The sequence below is a fragment of the Heteronotia binoei genome, chromosome 11, assembly GCF_032191835.1.
Source record: "Heteronotia binoei isolate CCM8104 ecotype False Entrance Well chromosome 11, APGP_CSIRO_Hbin_v1, whole genome shotgun sequence".
NCBI classification, from domain to species: domain Eukaryota; kingdom Metazoa; phylum Chordata; class Lepidosauria; order Squamata; family Gekkonidae; genus Heteronotia; species Heteronotia binoei.
The window spans coordinates 56,508,381-56,524,002 of NC_083233.1; the positions used below are offsets into that span (position 1 = coordinate 56,508,381).

General features: G+C 46.2%; 1 protein-coding gene across 1 annotated transcript in view; it reads right to left on the reverse strand.

Annotated features, from left to right (window-relative positions):
• LOC132579149 (phosphatidylethanolamine-binding protein 1-like) overlaps positions 1-15,095 on the reverse strand; it is a 35,683-nt gene extending 20,588 nt beyond the window's left edge. Inside the window, exon 1 of the mRNA XM_060249355.1 lies at positions 14,496-15,095. Coding sequence (XP_060105338.1) covers positions 14,496-14,630 — 135 coding nt within the window. The 5' untranslated portion in view covers positions 14,631-15,095. The remainder of the gene's footprint in view (positions 1-14,495) is intronic.
• Between the last annotated feature and the right edge of the window lie 527 nt (positions 15,096-15,622).

A 15,622-nucleotide genomic window follows, 5' to 3' on the forward strand; every position in this document is an offset into this window, starting at 1 on the left:
GTCGGAAACGAGCCAAAAGGCTTGGTGTAAGCCAACAACAGCCACAGCCTTACAGGCAAAGATCTTGGAAGCAACAGACCTACAAACGACCGCGTTCACCTAGACAGAACGACTATTGGAAGTGTAAAGCTCCACCAGCTAAGCAACCCTTTCAACAACGTCAGAGACCCCAGCCAGCCAAAAAGACCGCTACCGCTACCAAACAGTCTCTTTGACTTTTCCGACCACCTCGTACCATGCCACCAGTCCATTGCACCCAGACTCCTACCATTCCACCATATGTGGGAGTCGATAACTTCGGACTCTTGGGTCCTGAACATCATTTCAAAAGGTTACATCATAGAGTTCACTTCGCCCCCCAAAAATCATCACTTTATCTCTACCCCCCCTCACCTGCCCTTCAATAGGAAATTGCCACTCTACTCACCAAGGAGGCCATAGAGCCAGTCCCACCCCAATACCATCACATGGGGTTTTACTCACGTTATTTCCTAGTCCCGAAGAGGGACGGGGGGCAGCGCCCTATATTAGATCTGCGCAAACTAAACAAATTTATCCAACCCAAAAAATTCCTCATGATTACCCTGCAGGCCGTTCTACCCCTGATTCCAGAAAACGCCTGGATGGCCCTCATCGACCTCCAGGACGCATACTTCCATCTCACCATCAACCACTGCCACAGAAGATTCCTGCGGTTTGCCATAGGGAACAACCACTACCAGTTCAGGGCACTTCCATTCGGACTGTCTACAGCTCCCAGAACTTTCACAAAGTGCATGGCAGTGGTGGCTGCATTCCTCAGACAACAGAGAATTGCAGTTTACCCATACATAGACAATTGGCTGATGGTAGGAAAAACTAGAAAAAGACATCTTAACCACTCTCCAGCTATTGTCCAGCCTGGGACTACAAGTCAACACCCAAAAATCCAATCTTACCCCTACTCAAAACATTCACTTCATAGGGGCACGTTTATCAACTGTAGATCACAAGACTTCGCATGAGGCCTCTACAACTATGGTTTGTTCGCACGTTTCTTCCTCAACGGCAATCACAACAAACCCTGTTAACGATCCCACAACATATTCTCCCACCTCTAACCTGGTGGACAGTACGAGAACACCTCCTCATGGGAATGCCCTTTTTGAGGCAACCCCCGTCGAACATCGTCACTACAGATGCCTCGAGATGGGGCTGGGGAGCTCATCTCGACCACTTAACAGTACAGGGGCAGTGGATGACCTACGAAAGGTCTCTCCACATCAACTGTTTAGAACTTCTCGCAGTGCACAGAGCCCTCAAATCCTTCCTCCCGTCACTTTGCGGTCGCCACGTCCAAGTCGCCTCAGACAATATAGCGACGGTATTCTACATAAACCGACAAGGGGGCACAGCATCAATCCGTCTGTGCAAGAGAGCTCTAGCTCTTTGGTACTGGAGTATTGCGCACCGTATACACATTACAGCAGTGCACCTACTGGGAGTCGACAACACCAGAGCCGACACCTTGAGCAGACAACTGATCAACGACCACGAGTGGTCACTCCACAGGAAGTATCTTCAGCCGGTCTTCTCGACATTCGGGACTCCTCTTATAGATGTGTTCGCTTCCCCGGAGAACAAGCAATGCACTCAATTCTACATGCGGGGCCCCACATCGAGCCTCTCCCCAGGAGATGCCTTCCTCCAATTGTGGAATGGACCTCTTCACTTCCTTTTTCCGCCCATCCCCTTGATAACAAGGGTACTTCAGAAAATACAATTGGACAGAACAAACTGCATACTAGTCACACCTTGGTGGCCCCGCCAACCTTGGTTTACAACACTTCTATGCCTGTCCAACAACGTGTTCTACCACTTCCCTCCAATGAGGGACTTACTCTCACAACAAGAGAGGAAAGTCCTGCACCACGCTCCAGACCGCCTTCGGCTAACTGCATGGAGGATTTGTTCCCAGAATTCCCTCAGGGAGTCAGACATGTTTTGCTGAACGCAAGAAAACCAACTACTAGAGAATCTTATAATCTAAAATGGAAGAGGTTCACCACTTATGCGCTTGATCACAGATTCGATCCCTTTTCATCTTCCATGCCACAGATTCTATCTTACGCTCTCTCCCTTTCTGAGAAAGGGCTCACTTATTCTTCTATCAAGGTGCATTTAGCAGCCATTTCAGCCTTCCATCCTCATGTAGAAGGACACATGGTTTTCTCTCACCCTGCTGCGAAATCCTTCCTAAAAGGCATTTTACATCTACACCCTCCCATTCGTCAGTTATACCCGACATGGAGCCTATCCTTGGTTCTGAGCCAGCTCATGAAAACTCCTTTTGAGCCTCTGGCATCGATACCACTACGTTTGTTATCTTGGAAAACAGCACTGCTTGTCGCACTTATGTCAGGAAACAGAGCAAGTGACATATGTGCCTTTCGAGCGGACGCTCCATACACAGTCTTTCACCATGATAGAGTGGTCCTTCGACCGGACCCCACCTTCCTCCCGAAGGTGGTATCTCCATTTCACATACAGAAGACAACCACGTTACCTTCCTTTTTCCAGCATCCCACGGACAGGGGCCAGAAAGCCCTCCACAATCTGGATGTACGGAGAGCCCTTGCATACTATATTGACAGAACTGGCTCATACCGTAAGGACTCCAGACTTTTTGTCGCCTATGGCTCTCGTAAGAAAGGGCAGCGAATCTCCACTCAGAGACTCTCGAAATGGCTGGTTGCTACCATTGATCTATGTTATAAGTTGGCCAAGCAACCTGCCCCAGAACACTTGAAAGCTCACTCCACGAGAGCTTTATCTACATCTTCAGCCCTTTCCAGGGGCGTATCCATGGAAGACGTCTGCGCTGCCGCAGTTTGGTCCTCCACATCGACTTTCGCCACGCACTACGCAGTCGACGTTCGTGCACGGCGAGACTTATCATTTGGTCAGGCTGTACTCCGCTCCATCTTTGACTGAGTGAGGATCACGGCCTCGCCATCGGTAAGTTTTTTACTTACTGTACTACCTACTTCCTTAACTGATATATGTATAACCTATGAAGTTTTTCTTCCAGGACCAGCACCCACCTCCGTGCAGTTCAGCTTATCAGTCACCCATGTGTGGGACTGCACAGAGACCACGAAGAAGATAAACAGGTTTCTTACCTGTAACTTATGATCTTCAAGTGGTCATCTGTGCAGTCACACACGCCCGCCCAGCCATCCCCGCTGCTGGCTCCTTAGATTACCTGATATTTCTGACTTGGCACTTGACAGCGGAGGGAAAGAAACTGGGTGGGTGGAGCGCCTTCCCCCCGCTCCAGGCATGCGCAGTGGATGCCTGCTCCCCAGGGCGGGAGGGAACGCGCGCCAAAAATAACGCCTAGGCTAGCTTTTAAAATCTCCGACGTAGGGTTCGTCCTGGCGGCTAAACCCCATGTGTGTGACTGCACAGATGACCACTCGAAGATCATAAGTTACAGGTAAGAAACCTGTTTTTCTTTTTCCTTATATAGTTTTTTCTTTTCCATTTTTGTTATTGTTATTTATTATTTTTTCTTTTAATAAAAACTTTAAAAAAAACAGCTAAGGGGGCCTCAACTCAACCTTAAGTTTGGCTACAGTTTTTTTTTAACATCATCAATGTATAAAAAGTGAACTCTCACAGTTGAGCATTGTTAGGTACCTGCCTGGGCTATTGTTTCTGCCAGCCAATCACAGCTGTCAGAGCAAGCCCTCTCATTAGCATACATGCCACTATATAAGCTTGGTGAGAGTGAGGGCACCTTCATTTGCAGTGGGACAGGTGAACCTAAGAGGAGAGAAAAAAGCAACCCCATGGCTGCCGTCTCAAAAGAACAGAAGGCCAATGCTCAGAAGAAGAGAATGAAGAAGAGGCAAAGTAGGCCCCAGAAGAACCTGGCCAAGCCAACCAAGCTTCCTTCCAATCCAAGGAGAAACCTTTGCCTCATTAGGCTTCCCAAGAGCTGCAATCTCCAGAGCTGCCCGCTCATGTCCTGGTGCTTTGACAAGCAGATGCGGGACAATGTCCTCTCCTTCCGCATGGCCAAGTACCCCCTGGACTCCTTTTGGGCCACAGCCTATCGTCGGATGACCGTGCAGGCAGGTGGACAAAAGAAGCAGGACTCCACTCATGTTTGCCAGGATTTTCTGAAAGTCAACAACAAGACCATGGACAAGAGACAGGCTAAGCGAAAGGGCACCCCTGCAGTGAAAACAGTCAAGCCAAGAAGGCGCTACTCGGATGAGGAGATCTTCTACAGGTTGGCCAAGCCTTCCACATTGGACAATACGCATGCTGGCCCCTCTGCCAAAGGCACTAAGACTCTGGATACAGCAGAAGGTGTTCCTGCTATCTCCCAGTCTCTGGCAGGAACACTTCAGCCCGTGGCAAGCTAAAGGAACATCCCTCCCTCTTCTCTCTGCAGCAGGTTGCAGGCCTATGGGAAGACCAGGGAGAAGGGAGAGGAGAAGAAGCCACCACCACCGGCCTGCCTGAAAGATCCACGAGCCCTGAGGAGACCACCTGCACCCCAAAATCAATCCCAAGCAGGAGCCATTTGCCTGAGCCAAGGAACCGAGTTTTATTTTAAGAAAGGGTTAGATGTGTTGCTGCATGAGTAAGGAGCAGAACAAGGAAACCTCTACCATTGCAATGGAGGAAGGTATTTCTTTCCTGGATTACAAGCAACAAAAAGAAACTGCTCAACTCCATAATGCTAAGTGAGGATTGTTGACTCTTGGGTGTTTCCTCCCAAGGAAATTGATCTCAAAATACTAATAAAGCTGGATCTGTTACACTACGTACGTTGTGTGGTGGAACTCTTTCTGACACTGACACACATTTGGAAGGAGTTGCGCTTGAGAAGCAACCTCTACACATGAGGGCGATTTATTAAACAAGTGGGAGAAATCTGGTATATAATTGTTTTCTTGCTAAATTAATCCCATTTCATTCGTTCATTTGGTTTTAAAACGATCAATGACCAGCACAAATCAGAAAAAAACTACAAAATCTAAAGAACAAAGCTAAAATACTTACGAAATAGTCAAATATCACATAAGATAACAGTAGGAAATAGGGTATATAAAATAGCAATGAAAATTTGGCTTCAGAACATATCTTTGCAAACTTTACATGCAATTAAAAAGAACCTTGCACAAGGACCTGTAATTTGTGGGTTCACTTCCAATAGAAACTTCCTTGTGACCTCAAAATTAGAAAGACAGGAATGGCCCTGAAATCTACTTATTAAGGGACTAATTAACCTTGGCCATATCTCCTGGTAAAATTAGCATGAGAGGAGAACATGTTCGACAGTTTCGATGGCCCCTGCTCCACAAGGGCAGACCCTCTCATTCTTAGGGATCTTTCTATATCTCCCCTCTAAAACTGCAGAGGGGAGTACATGCCATCTAGCTAGGGAAAAGGCTCTACAATGAATAGGGGATTCCAAGGATGAGAGATAGGCTGCTGGTGCTACAGTATATCTAGAATTATCTGGTGCCAGAAAATTTGGTACTTCACTGAGATCTCGTTGCCATTTAAAACACAGCTGAAACGATTTTGTGTCTTTTGCTTTCTGTTCCAGTTAGGAACAAACACTGTCTATAAAGGGAGTTCCACAACTTGAGGTAACGTTATATCTCCCTTTTTCTTTAATTTTATTAAAAGCAGCTGCAGAGAGGAGCCAGTTTGTGGCAGCTTTGTAGCATTAGGCCAGGGAGGATAACCCTTCCTCGTTTTGCCATTTCAAAGATAGAAATCAGTCCTACCTATTAACACTGTAGGGGAAACACACAGGTGCCTGTCTTGCTATTCCATCCATTGAAGCTAAAAACAACAAAACGGGGCCATAGAATGGCATGAAGAAAATGCTTAAATTCCTCCTGTTCTCACAATCTTCAAATAAAATCAGAAATGAAAGAAGAGCCAATAATATCTCTCCCATGTCTCAGCTAGATGTCTTAACACTCAAGAGGAGTTACAATCGCCAGATCCTCTTGCTGTCATGGCAGGGAGATTTGGGGAGTGTTCCAGGGGCAGGCAGAACATTTGATGTGATGTCCCTGATGCGATGACATCACCCAGATGTGACATCATCATATGGGTAGCGTCATTGTGTGATGTCCCTGTTGAATGGTGGGGTTTCCCCCCAGGCCACCTGGCTGGTGGCAGGCTGAAGCCCCCTCAAAGTGGGGGAAACCTTGCTGGGGCCTGGGGCTGGCAACCCTAAGAAGTGTGCTCTGAAGTTCAATGGCAGTCATTTGGGCATTGAAGAAGAAAGGCGGCCATATAATCCCAAAATGGTGAATGCTGGCTGATCTTCAATGGCAGCCATTTTGGGTTGACTTTGCAGTATTTTCCTCTTGTCAGTTATACCAGTTTTCAAGTCCTCTGTTTGACATGACAGGTTTACACCTATGGGACTATAAAGTGCTTTTGTCAGTTACATGGTATTGTAGGTAGTTTTTTGCTTGAGAAGATACAACCAACTCCACGCCCCCTGCCAATAGCTGGCTGCATCGTCTGGTAGTTTTGATGGTGGTCATGGTAAACACCGATAGGATGAGACAGTAAGTAGCCATGTTGGTCCAAAAAACACCCATACACAACAAAAATATATTTTTTCATCAGTCAAAATAACACTTAAGAGGGTATATATGTACACTAAGATCTCCAGAATTCCTTATCCGGCAGGCTTGATATCAAAAGCACAAGGGGAGGTAGCTCTTTGAGGCCTCGGTCTTAGGGTCTCTTGACAGCATCCTGTATAGAATGAATGCCAAGCAGACAGGGTTGTCAGGTCTGAAGGACAAGCTGGCAGGGGATTTACCAGGAAGCTCCAGAAGAGGGGAGGGGAGAAGGATGTCACCCAGAAGTGACATAGGCACATCAGGGACATCAGGGAGGTGACACTCAGGTTTTGGGGTAAAACGTTATGCTTTTAAGCTGATTCCATACTGAACTTTGAAATTATTTTCACTGATGCCATTATTGGCTTCCTATGCAAAAACTGAGGTGATAGATAGATAGATAGATAGATAGATAGATAGATAGATAGATAGATAGATAGATAGATAGATAGATAGATAGATAGATAGATAGATAGATAGATAGATAGATAGATAGATGAATTTATTGTCATTGTTCTCAACAAAAAGAGAGCAACGAAATGAGGTGCTCTTCCACAAACATACCAACACATCAAACACACATATTCATAAACCATTTAAATACATCTGAAACCATTAAACCATTAAAACCATTAAAACCATTTAAATACATCTAAAACGGATAAACATTCATAAAACCATTTAAACCATTTAAACCATTAAATAAACATTCATAAAACCATTAAACATTCATAAAACCATTAAAACCATTTAAACCATTAAATACATCTAAAACAGATAATCCTTCATAACCCTGCATTTAACCTAACCACAGCACTTGGATAGAAACTGTCCTTAAATCTGTTTGTCCTAGCCTTCAACACTCTATATCGTCTACCTGACGGTAAGATCTCAAAAAGCAAATGGCCCAGATGTGTATGGTCCCTTAGGATCATTTGTATCTTCCTTTTACATGCCATATTATACAGATCCACCAATGAGGGGAGAGAACATCCACAAATCTTTTGTGCTCTTCTCGTCACTCTTTGGAGCACCCTTCTCTCTGCTTCCGTGCAGCTCCCAAACCACGCGCAGAGGCAATAAGATAAAATGCTCTCAATGGAACTACGATAAAAGGCAACCAGCAGACTCCCTGACAGTTGTAGTGATCTTAAGAGTCTTAAGTAGTATAGTCATTGCTGGGCCTTTTTCTCTAGAGCTAAAGTATTTGCCCCCCATGTTAGATCCTGTTTCATGGTAATTCCCAGGTGGTTCAAGCACCTTGTGGCAGGACTATACTACCTTACATAAGAATAGTACCTCCACCAAAGCTCATATACCGAAGGTGGATCAGGAAGAAGAGGCAGATCTTCAGTACACCTGAGACCAAAATGCATGTGAGAGTTTGATGCAGACTGTGATGGGTGGTGGGGGATATCTGATGTTCATCAATTATTACCGGGCAAATGCTATACTGGAGACTACTAGGAAGGGGATTGAAAACAAATTAGTCAGTAATCAGAATGTCCCAGTATAAATCTATGTTACAGCTTCATTTGGAATACTGTGTACAGTTCTGGTCACTGTACTTCAAAAAAGGCATTATAGCATTTGAAAAGGCCCAGAGAAGGGCAACTAAAATAATTACCGTAAGTGGATGGAACACCTTCCCTATGAAGAAAGTTAAAAAGGTTAGGAGTTTTTAGCTTGGAGAAATTTTTGAAGGGTTACATATGATGATGATAGAGATTTACAAAATTATGCACAGAATAGGGAAGGTAGAGAAAGAAGTACTTTTCTCCCTTCCTCACAATACAAGAACTCATGAGCACACAATGAAATTGCTGAGCAGTTGGGTTAGAACAAGGAAAAGAAAGTACTTCTTCACTAAAAGCATAGAATTCACTGCCACAGGAAGTGGTGGTGGCTACAAGCAGAGCCAGCTCCAAGACGGAATTAGATAAACATATGAAGCAGAGATCAATTGCTATTATCCACAAAGTATACATGGAATACTCTGTCTGGGGCAGTGATGCTCTGTATTCTTGGTGCTTGGGGGGGCAACAGTGGGAGGGCTTCTGGCCCTGCTGGTGGACCTCCTGATGGCGCCTGGCTTTTGGCCACTCTGTGACACAAGAATGTACAACTGGATGGGCCACTGGCCTGATCCAGCATATCTTCTCTTATGTTCTTAAGGCTACCACATTTAATCTACAAGTGAGAAAAAAACCTACATATCTGCCTGAAGCACACCTAAGGCCCCTAGTATGCATGGCTATTTGTGTTCTAGAACTGGAAAGTGCAAATAACACACTATAATTGACGATGTATTTGCTATATATTGAATGGAATATTAATACCTGCATTCATGGACTGTTTATGAGGCATCCTTGGAGCCTACAGCAATCCCATATAGCAGCCCACATTACTTCTCATACTGCTGATGGAAGTTGAACCAAACAGAACATGGGCTTGCTCACTGCCATCTAAGTGCTGATAAGCAGCAGGAGATATAGGGAGTGAGGACATGCAGATAGGCATCATTCTCATGCCCACATCATCATTTTCAGTGTGACCACAGAAGTGACATCATACGATCAGCACAATGCTATAGGATTCCCCACAAACTATGGTTTTCCCATAGAATATTGGTGGGAATCCTAGCACGTAACACTGACTAAACAATGTCATTTTTGAAGGTGCATTGGAAATGACATCATGGTGTTGGAATTGTTGGAAATATGTATCTGTTCTGTATGTCCTTTGCAATGTTCTAAAGTTCCAGTCATTTTAGGGTTAACACTGTACCTGATTCCCTATTGTCTGCATGACCTAGGAAGAAGATACTGACTGCTGTCAATCAAGGTCTAGAAGTGGGAAAACCTGTTTTCTTTGTTTGGTCAGTTAGTCAGGTGACTTCCTTTGTTCAGGCAGAGAGGTCAAGAAGAAGGAGGAAGTGGTCTTCCATTAAGCATATGATCTTCTAGTGTAAGCATGTAGTTCTATAGTGTTTGTTAGTTTCACCTCCAAGTACCCTTTTCCTGTAGAAATAAATACGTTTTTGCTTTTTAATGTTAAATGCATCTCAGTGATTATTTGATCCAGTGATCCATCGGACCGTTTGAGATAAAAAAATAGAATTGAAAACAGAATTCCCTAACATGAATGACATGTACTTTCTCCAATTACCAAGCAGCAACCAACCCTCAGCACACCCTCACTTGTAGTGGTTGTTTCTTAGGTGCAACTCCTTCCAAATGTGTGTCAGTGTCAGAAAGAGTTCCACTACACAACGTACGTAGTGTAACAGATCCAGGTTTATTAGTATTTTGAGATCAATTTCCTTGGGAGGAAACACCCAAGAGTCAACAATCCTCACTTAGCATTATGGAGTTGAGCAGTTTCTTTTTGTTGCTTGTTATCCAGGAAAGAAATACCTTCCTCCATTGCAATGGTAGAGGTTTCCTTGTTCTGCTCCTTACTCATGCAGCAACACATCTAACCCTTTCTTAAAATAAAACTCGGTTCCTTGGCTCAGCCAAATGGCTCCTGCTTGGGATTGATTTTGGGGTGCAGGTGGTCTCCTCAGGGCTCGTGGATCTTTCAGGCAGGCCGGTGGTGGTGGCTTCTTCTCCTCTCCCTTCTCCCTGGTCTTCCCATAGGCCTGCAACCTGCTGCAGAGAGAAGAGGGAGGGATGTTCCTTTAGCTTGCCACGGGCTGAAGTGTTCCTGCCAGAGACTGGGAGATAGCAGGAACACCTTCTGCTGCATTCAGAGTCTTAGTGCCTTTGGCAGAGGGGCCAGCATGCGTATTGTCCAATGTGGAAGGCTTGGCCAACCTGTAGAAGATCTCCTCATCCGAGTAGCGCCTTCTTGGCTTGACTGTTTTCACTGCAGGGGTGCCCTTTCGCTTAGCCTGTCTCTTGTCCATGGTCTTGTTGTTGACTTTCAGAAAATCCTGGCAAACATGAGTGGAGTCCTGCTTCTTTTGTCCACCTGCCTGCACGGTCATCCGACGATAGGCTGTGGCCCAAAAGGAGTCCAGGGGGTACTTGGCCATGCGGAAGGAGAGGACATTGTCCCGCATCTGCTTGTCAAAGCACCAGGACATGAGCGGGCAGCTCTGGAGATTGCAGCTCTTGGGAAGCCTAATGAGGCAAAGGTTTCTCCTTGGATTGGAAGGAAGCTTGGTTGGCTTGGCCAGGTTCTTCTGGGGCCTACTTTGCCTCCTCTTCGTTCTCTTCTTCTGAGCATTGGCCTTCTGTTCTTTTGAGACGGCAGCCATGGCGTTGTTCCTTTCTCTCCTCTTAGGTTCACCTGTCCCACTGCAAATGAAGGTGCCCTCACTCTCACCAAGCTTATATAGTGGCATGTACGCTAATGAGAGGGCTTGCTCTGACAGCTGTGATTGGCTGGCAGAAACAATAGCCCAGGCAGGTACCTAACAATGCTCGATTGTGAGAGTTCACTTTTTACACTGATGATGTTAAAAAAAAAAACTGCAGCCAAACTTAAGCCTGACTTGAGGCCTGCTGGTTTCAATGGGAAAAGTTAAATATGTGTTCCCCTCGAAAACAAGGAAGCCTGAAAGACACTGTGTGACTGGATTGTGCCCTGTCTTTTTTCATTGGCCTCATTCTTGTATCTGTGTGCAACACAACATACTTTCAAATTATAATGTGAAATCTTTCATTTATTATATTTTGTTTGCCATCGTTCCCCTGAGAAACTCAGGCAGGCAGCATACAGTGCTCCCCCTTTTTATCCTTACAACAATCTGGGTTGCCATCTCTGTCTTGGGAAATATGCGGAGATTCAGGGATGGGGCTGGGAGAGGGTGGCTTTTGGGGAGGGGAGCAACCTCAGCAGGGTATATAATGCCATAGCTGCTGTCAGGAGTAGGCAATTTGTCCAGAGGAACTTATTTCCACTGTAATTCCAGGAGATTTCCAGGCTCCATCTGGAAGCTGACCAGCTTAATTGTGGTAGGTTAGGCTCAGAACAGTTCAAGGCCACATGGTGAACTTCATGGCAGAAATTCTGATTCCCCACCCCCCACCAAGGCCTATATATACATTAAATTGGCTTTGTATCTCATAGAATCAAAGAGTTGGAAGGGGCCATACAGGCCATCTTGTCCAGCCCCCTGCTCAATGCAGGATCAGCCTACAGCATCCCTGACAAGCAGCAGAAGAAGATATTGGATTTATATTCCACCCTCTGAATCTTAAAGTCTCAGAGCAGTCATAATCTCTTTTATCCCCACCCCACAACAGACACCCTGTGAGGTGGGTGGGGCTGGAGAGGGCTCTCACAGCAGCTGCCCTTTCAAGGACAGCCTCTGCCAGAGCTATGGCTGACCCAAGGCCATTCCAGCAGCTGCAAATGGAGGAGTGGGGAATCAAACCCAGTTCTCCCAGATAAGAGTCCGCACACTTAACCACTACACCAAACTGGCTCTTGACAAACAAGTGTTTGTTCAGCCACTGCTTAAAGACTGCCAGTGGAGTTCACCACCTCCCTCGATAGCTGATTCCACTATTGAACAACTCTTATTGTAATTTTTTCTTAATATCCAATTGATACCATCCCACCCTTAATTTGAACCCATTATTACAAGTCCTCTCCTCTGTTGCCAACAGGAACAGCTCCCTGCCCTCCTCTAAGTGACAACCATTCAAATACTTATGGAGAGCAATCATGTCCCCCCTCAACCTCCTCTTCTCCAGACTAAGCCGCCCTGAGCGGCTTGTGCGAAGGGCGGGATATAAATTCTAAATAAATAAATAAATAAAATAAGCATTCCCAAATTCCTCAGCCTTTCCTCATAGGGCTTAGTCTCCAGGCCGCTGATCATCTTCATCGCTCTTCTCTGCATCTGCTCAATTCTGTCCACGGCACACAATTCTTCCCCTCAATCTTATCGAGCAGACAGGCACTGAAAGTTCCATCATCAGGACTGAGTTCCCAGGTTTGTGAGGACCCAATTCAAATGAGGACTTGAGTGCTTGGGGTTCCCGAGCTGGGGAGAAGCCACTTAAACTTTTCATCCTCTGTTATTTTCCTGACCTGAAACAGCTCTGGGATGCATGCATTTGCCCTGCTAAGGAAGCTTCACATGAGAGCTTCCCCAAAGGGGAAAAACAACAGCTCCACCACCTGGCCATTTCTGTATGGGAAAATGGTGCAGGGGGCAAGGCTTAAACCCCTTCTTCTCATGTCACGGTCCCAGTGCAAATCAGACCCACCCACCCCTACCCCCACCATGAGCCTAGAAATTCGTTTCTGAGCATGGCACTCTCAGCTTAGTCTAGCCCAGTGTTTCAAGACCTGAAGGTGGGGTCATAGGTCAGCCATCTCTAATGCCCCTGCCCTTTCCATCACTCACTTTAGCATTTAGGAAACCAAAATCTAACCCTGGAAATAGCATCTTCTATGCCATACATTAGGTGGTATTTTTTCTTCACTGCATGCATGTTGATGTGTCCTGAGGATTCCTAGAGTGAGTTCCTTAGAACCTCAGAGGGATTAGAGGGAGGAATGGAGAAGGAGTGGGTGGTCAGAAGCCAGAATGTGACCTCCATATGCAAAGGCTGTGTATGTCAGAATGTCATTTGCTTGGGGTTCATAGTGAGGACAACTGTGCCTTTTGTGTGATGCTTGCTGGTTTCTCAAAAACATTTGGTTAACCACTGCAGAAAATGGAATGCTGAACTAGATGGGCACCAAGGTTATAGTTTGCCTAGGACTTGTGAGTCACCATACCAAAAACACACTGGGAACTGCTGGTCTAGTCATTGGGAAAGGAGGGGGGGCAAGGCACAAAAGCAAGGTAATGTGAGGTTAGCCCCCAAGTTGCAGCTTCCCCCTCTTTCTAGTTATGGCATGAACTCTCTATTTCCCTCCTTTTGTTACCCCTTCATTCACTGTATACTATTAACACACTGTTTTCCTACAGAGTTTATAATTCCTTGACGCTTGTTCTCAGTCTCCCAGGAGAGCACATGGTCAATATGGCTGCCTCAGGAGTGAAGAGTCCACAGGCCTTCTAAGTAGTGCGACAGTCTTCCAAGCCCATTAACTACAGTGGACATAGAAGGGCATAACTCTGTTTAGGATGGCACTGGCAGTGTCATTGGACACAGTGATTGGATTTTCAGACCATTGTTAAATTTGTATACAGCCCTAGACAACGTCACCCCAGAGTCGGAAACGACTGTTGCTTGCACAGGGGACTACCTTTACCTTTAGACAACCCAGATTGGGGGAAAACATTCATTCAAAAACTACCTAAAAAGTCCCGTGGACATGTCAGACATTTTATCTAAATAGAAGAAACAACGAAAACAATATAACATTCTCAAGAACAGTGTGATCCCTGGCAGAGATGGGTTTATAGAAAAAATATCATTTTATTGATCTGATCTCCCTGTTTTCTATGCACTTCTTCTTTTTAAAAAAACTCTTTTTTTAATCTGCATCATTGTAAAAACCAGTAAATACCATTTAAAGGCAAAAATTAGCTGGAGTTATGAATAACTACTCATCTGTTAGACCCGCTGGTTCTTAAAGAAAATGCTTGATGAATGTGTGTGTTAAATGCTGCCAAGTCGCTTCCAATTTATGGAGATCCTATGAATTAACAGAACAAAGCTTAAGTCAAGTGGCACCCTTTAAGACACGAAAGCTTCTATCCAGAATAAAACGTTGTTGTTCTTAAAGGTGCCACTGGACTCAAACTTTGTTCTGTTCCTTCAGACCAACACGGCTGCCCACCTGCAACTATCTGAGTGAACACAAGTGACAGGTAAGCGCCCCCCCCCCCCCGTTGGCCAAGTAAGGGGTCCCGGAGTCGCTGGTTACCTGGGTTGGAGTTAGGACTTGGCCGAGTTCCTCGATCTCCAGGGCCCCATAGCGCACTCGCAAGGGATGCGCCGGCCCCTCGTCTACCTCGCTGAGGCACAGCGGCCCGTCCCACTCGCTCAGCTCCAGCGGCATCTTCGGGGCTGTGACCCAAGCAAGAAGTCAACGAGAGACGGAAACGCAGAGCGGGACCTTCTTCTTTCTCAGCGATCCAGCCCCCAAGGCCTCCGCCAGCCGCGCCTCTGGGAGGCTCCCATTGGAGGCCGGGAGGGGGAAAGAGGCGCAGCTTGGCCTTACCCGGCCCAGCCTGCAGCCCACGCCCAGGCTCGCCCCCCTTCTTCCCCCCTTTGCTGGTCCTGGAATGGGAGGGTGAGGGAGGCGCCAGCCCTTCGGTCTCAAGTCCGGCAGGCTCAAGTCGTTCAAGACTGTGATGATGATTCTATGCCCTTTACACGAGCGTAAGGCTTGAGCTCGGTGGCGTTTGCTTCCGAGTAATCCTCTCGTGCTGAAGGCTGCTTGCAATCGGATGCAACTGACTTGATAGGCAGCCTCCACGAACTTGGCTTGCCTTGCCTTTCAAGGGGTTCCTCTGGGGCAGCCAAAAGAAACCGGAGTTTCGCGGCGCTTTAAAGGCGAACAATATTTGATTGTAGGATGTTTCCCTTCCCCCGGGCTCCGTTCCACCAGAGCTGAAGAGGGAGGGAAGGGGAAAGTGGTTGTGCGCTCTGAGGCGCCGCTGAGCTTTGCGCCGCTTCAAGCGCTGCAATCCTATCCTGTGCTCACTTACTTGGGAGTAAGTCTTCTTGATGCCATTTGGACTTACTTCTCTAAGTAAACGTGCGTTGGGCTGTTTCACGATAACGGGAACGGGGAAAGAACTTTTTATTTCCGTCTGCCAGACATTGTTGTTTTCTATAAATTGGACCAGGAGTGGCTAAACTTGCTTAACCTAAGAGCCACATAGAATAAATAACAGACGTTTGAGAGCCGTAAGACATGGAAGGGAGGGAGACAGGCAAATAGATGAGGGAGGGAGGAGAAAGAGAGGTAGAAAGAAAGCAACTTTAACTTTAAATGCATCATCCAAGCCGCCGACTGGCTTGGCTTGGAGAAGCCGACAGGGCGGG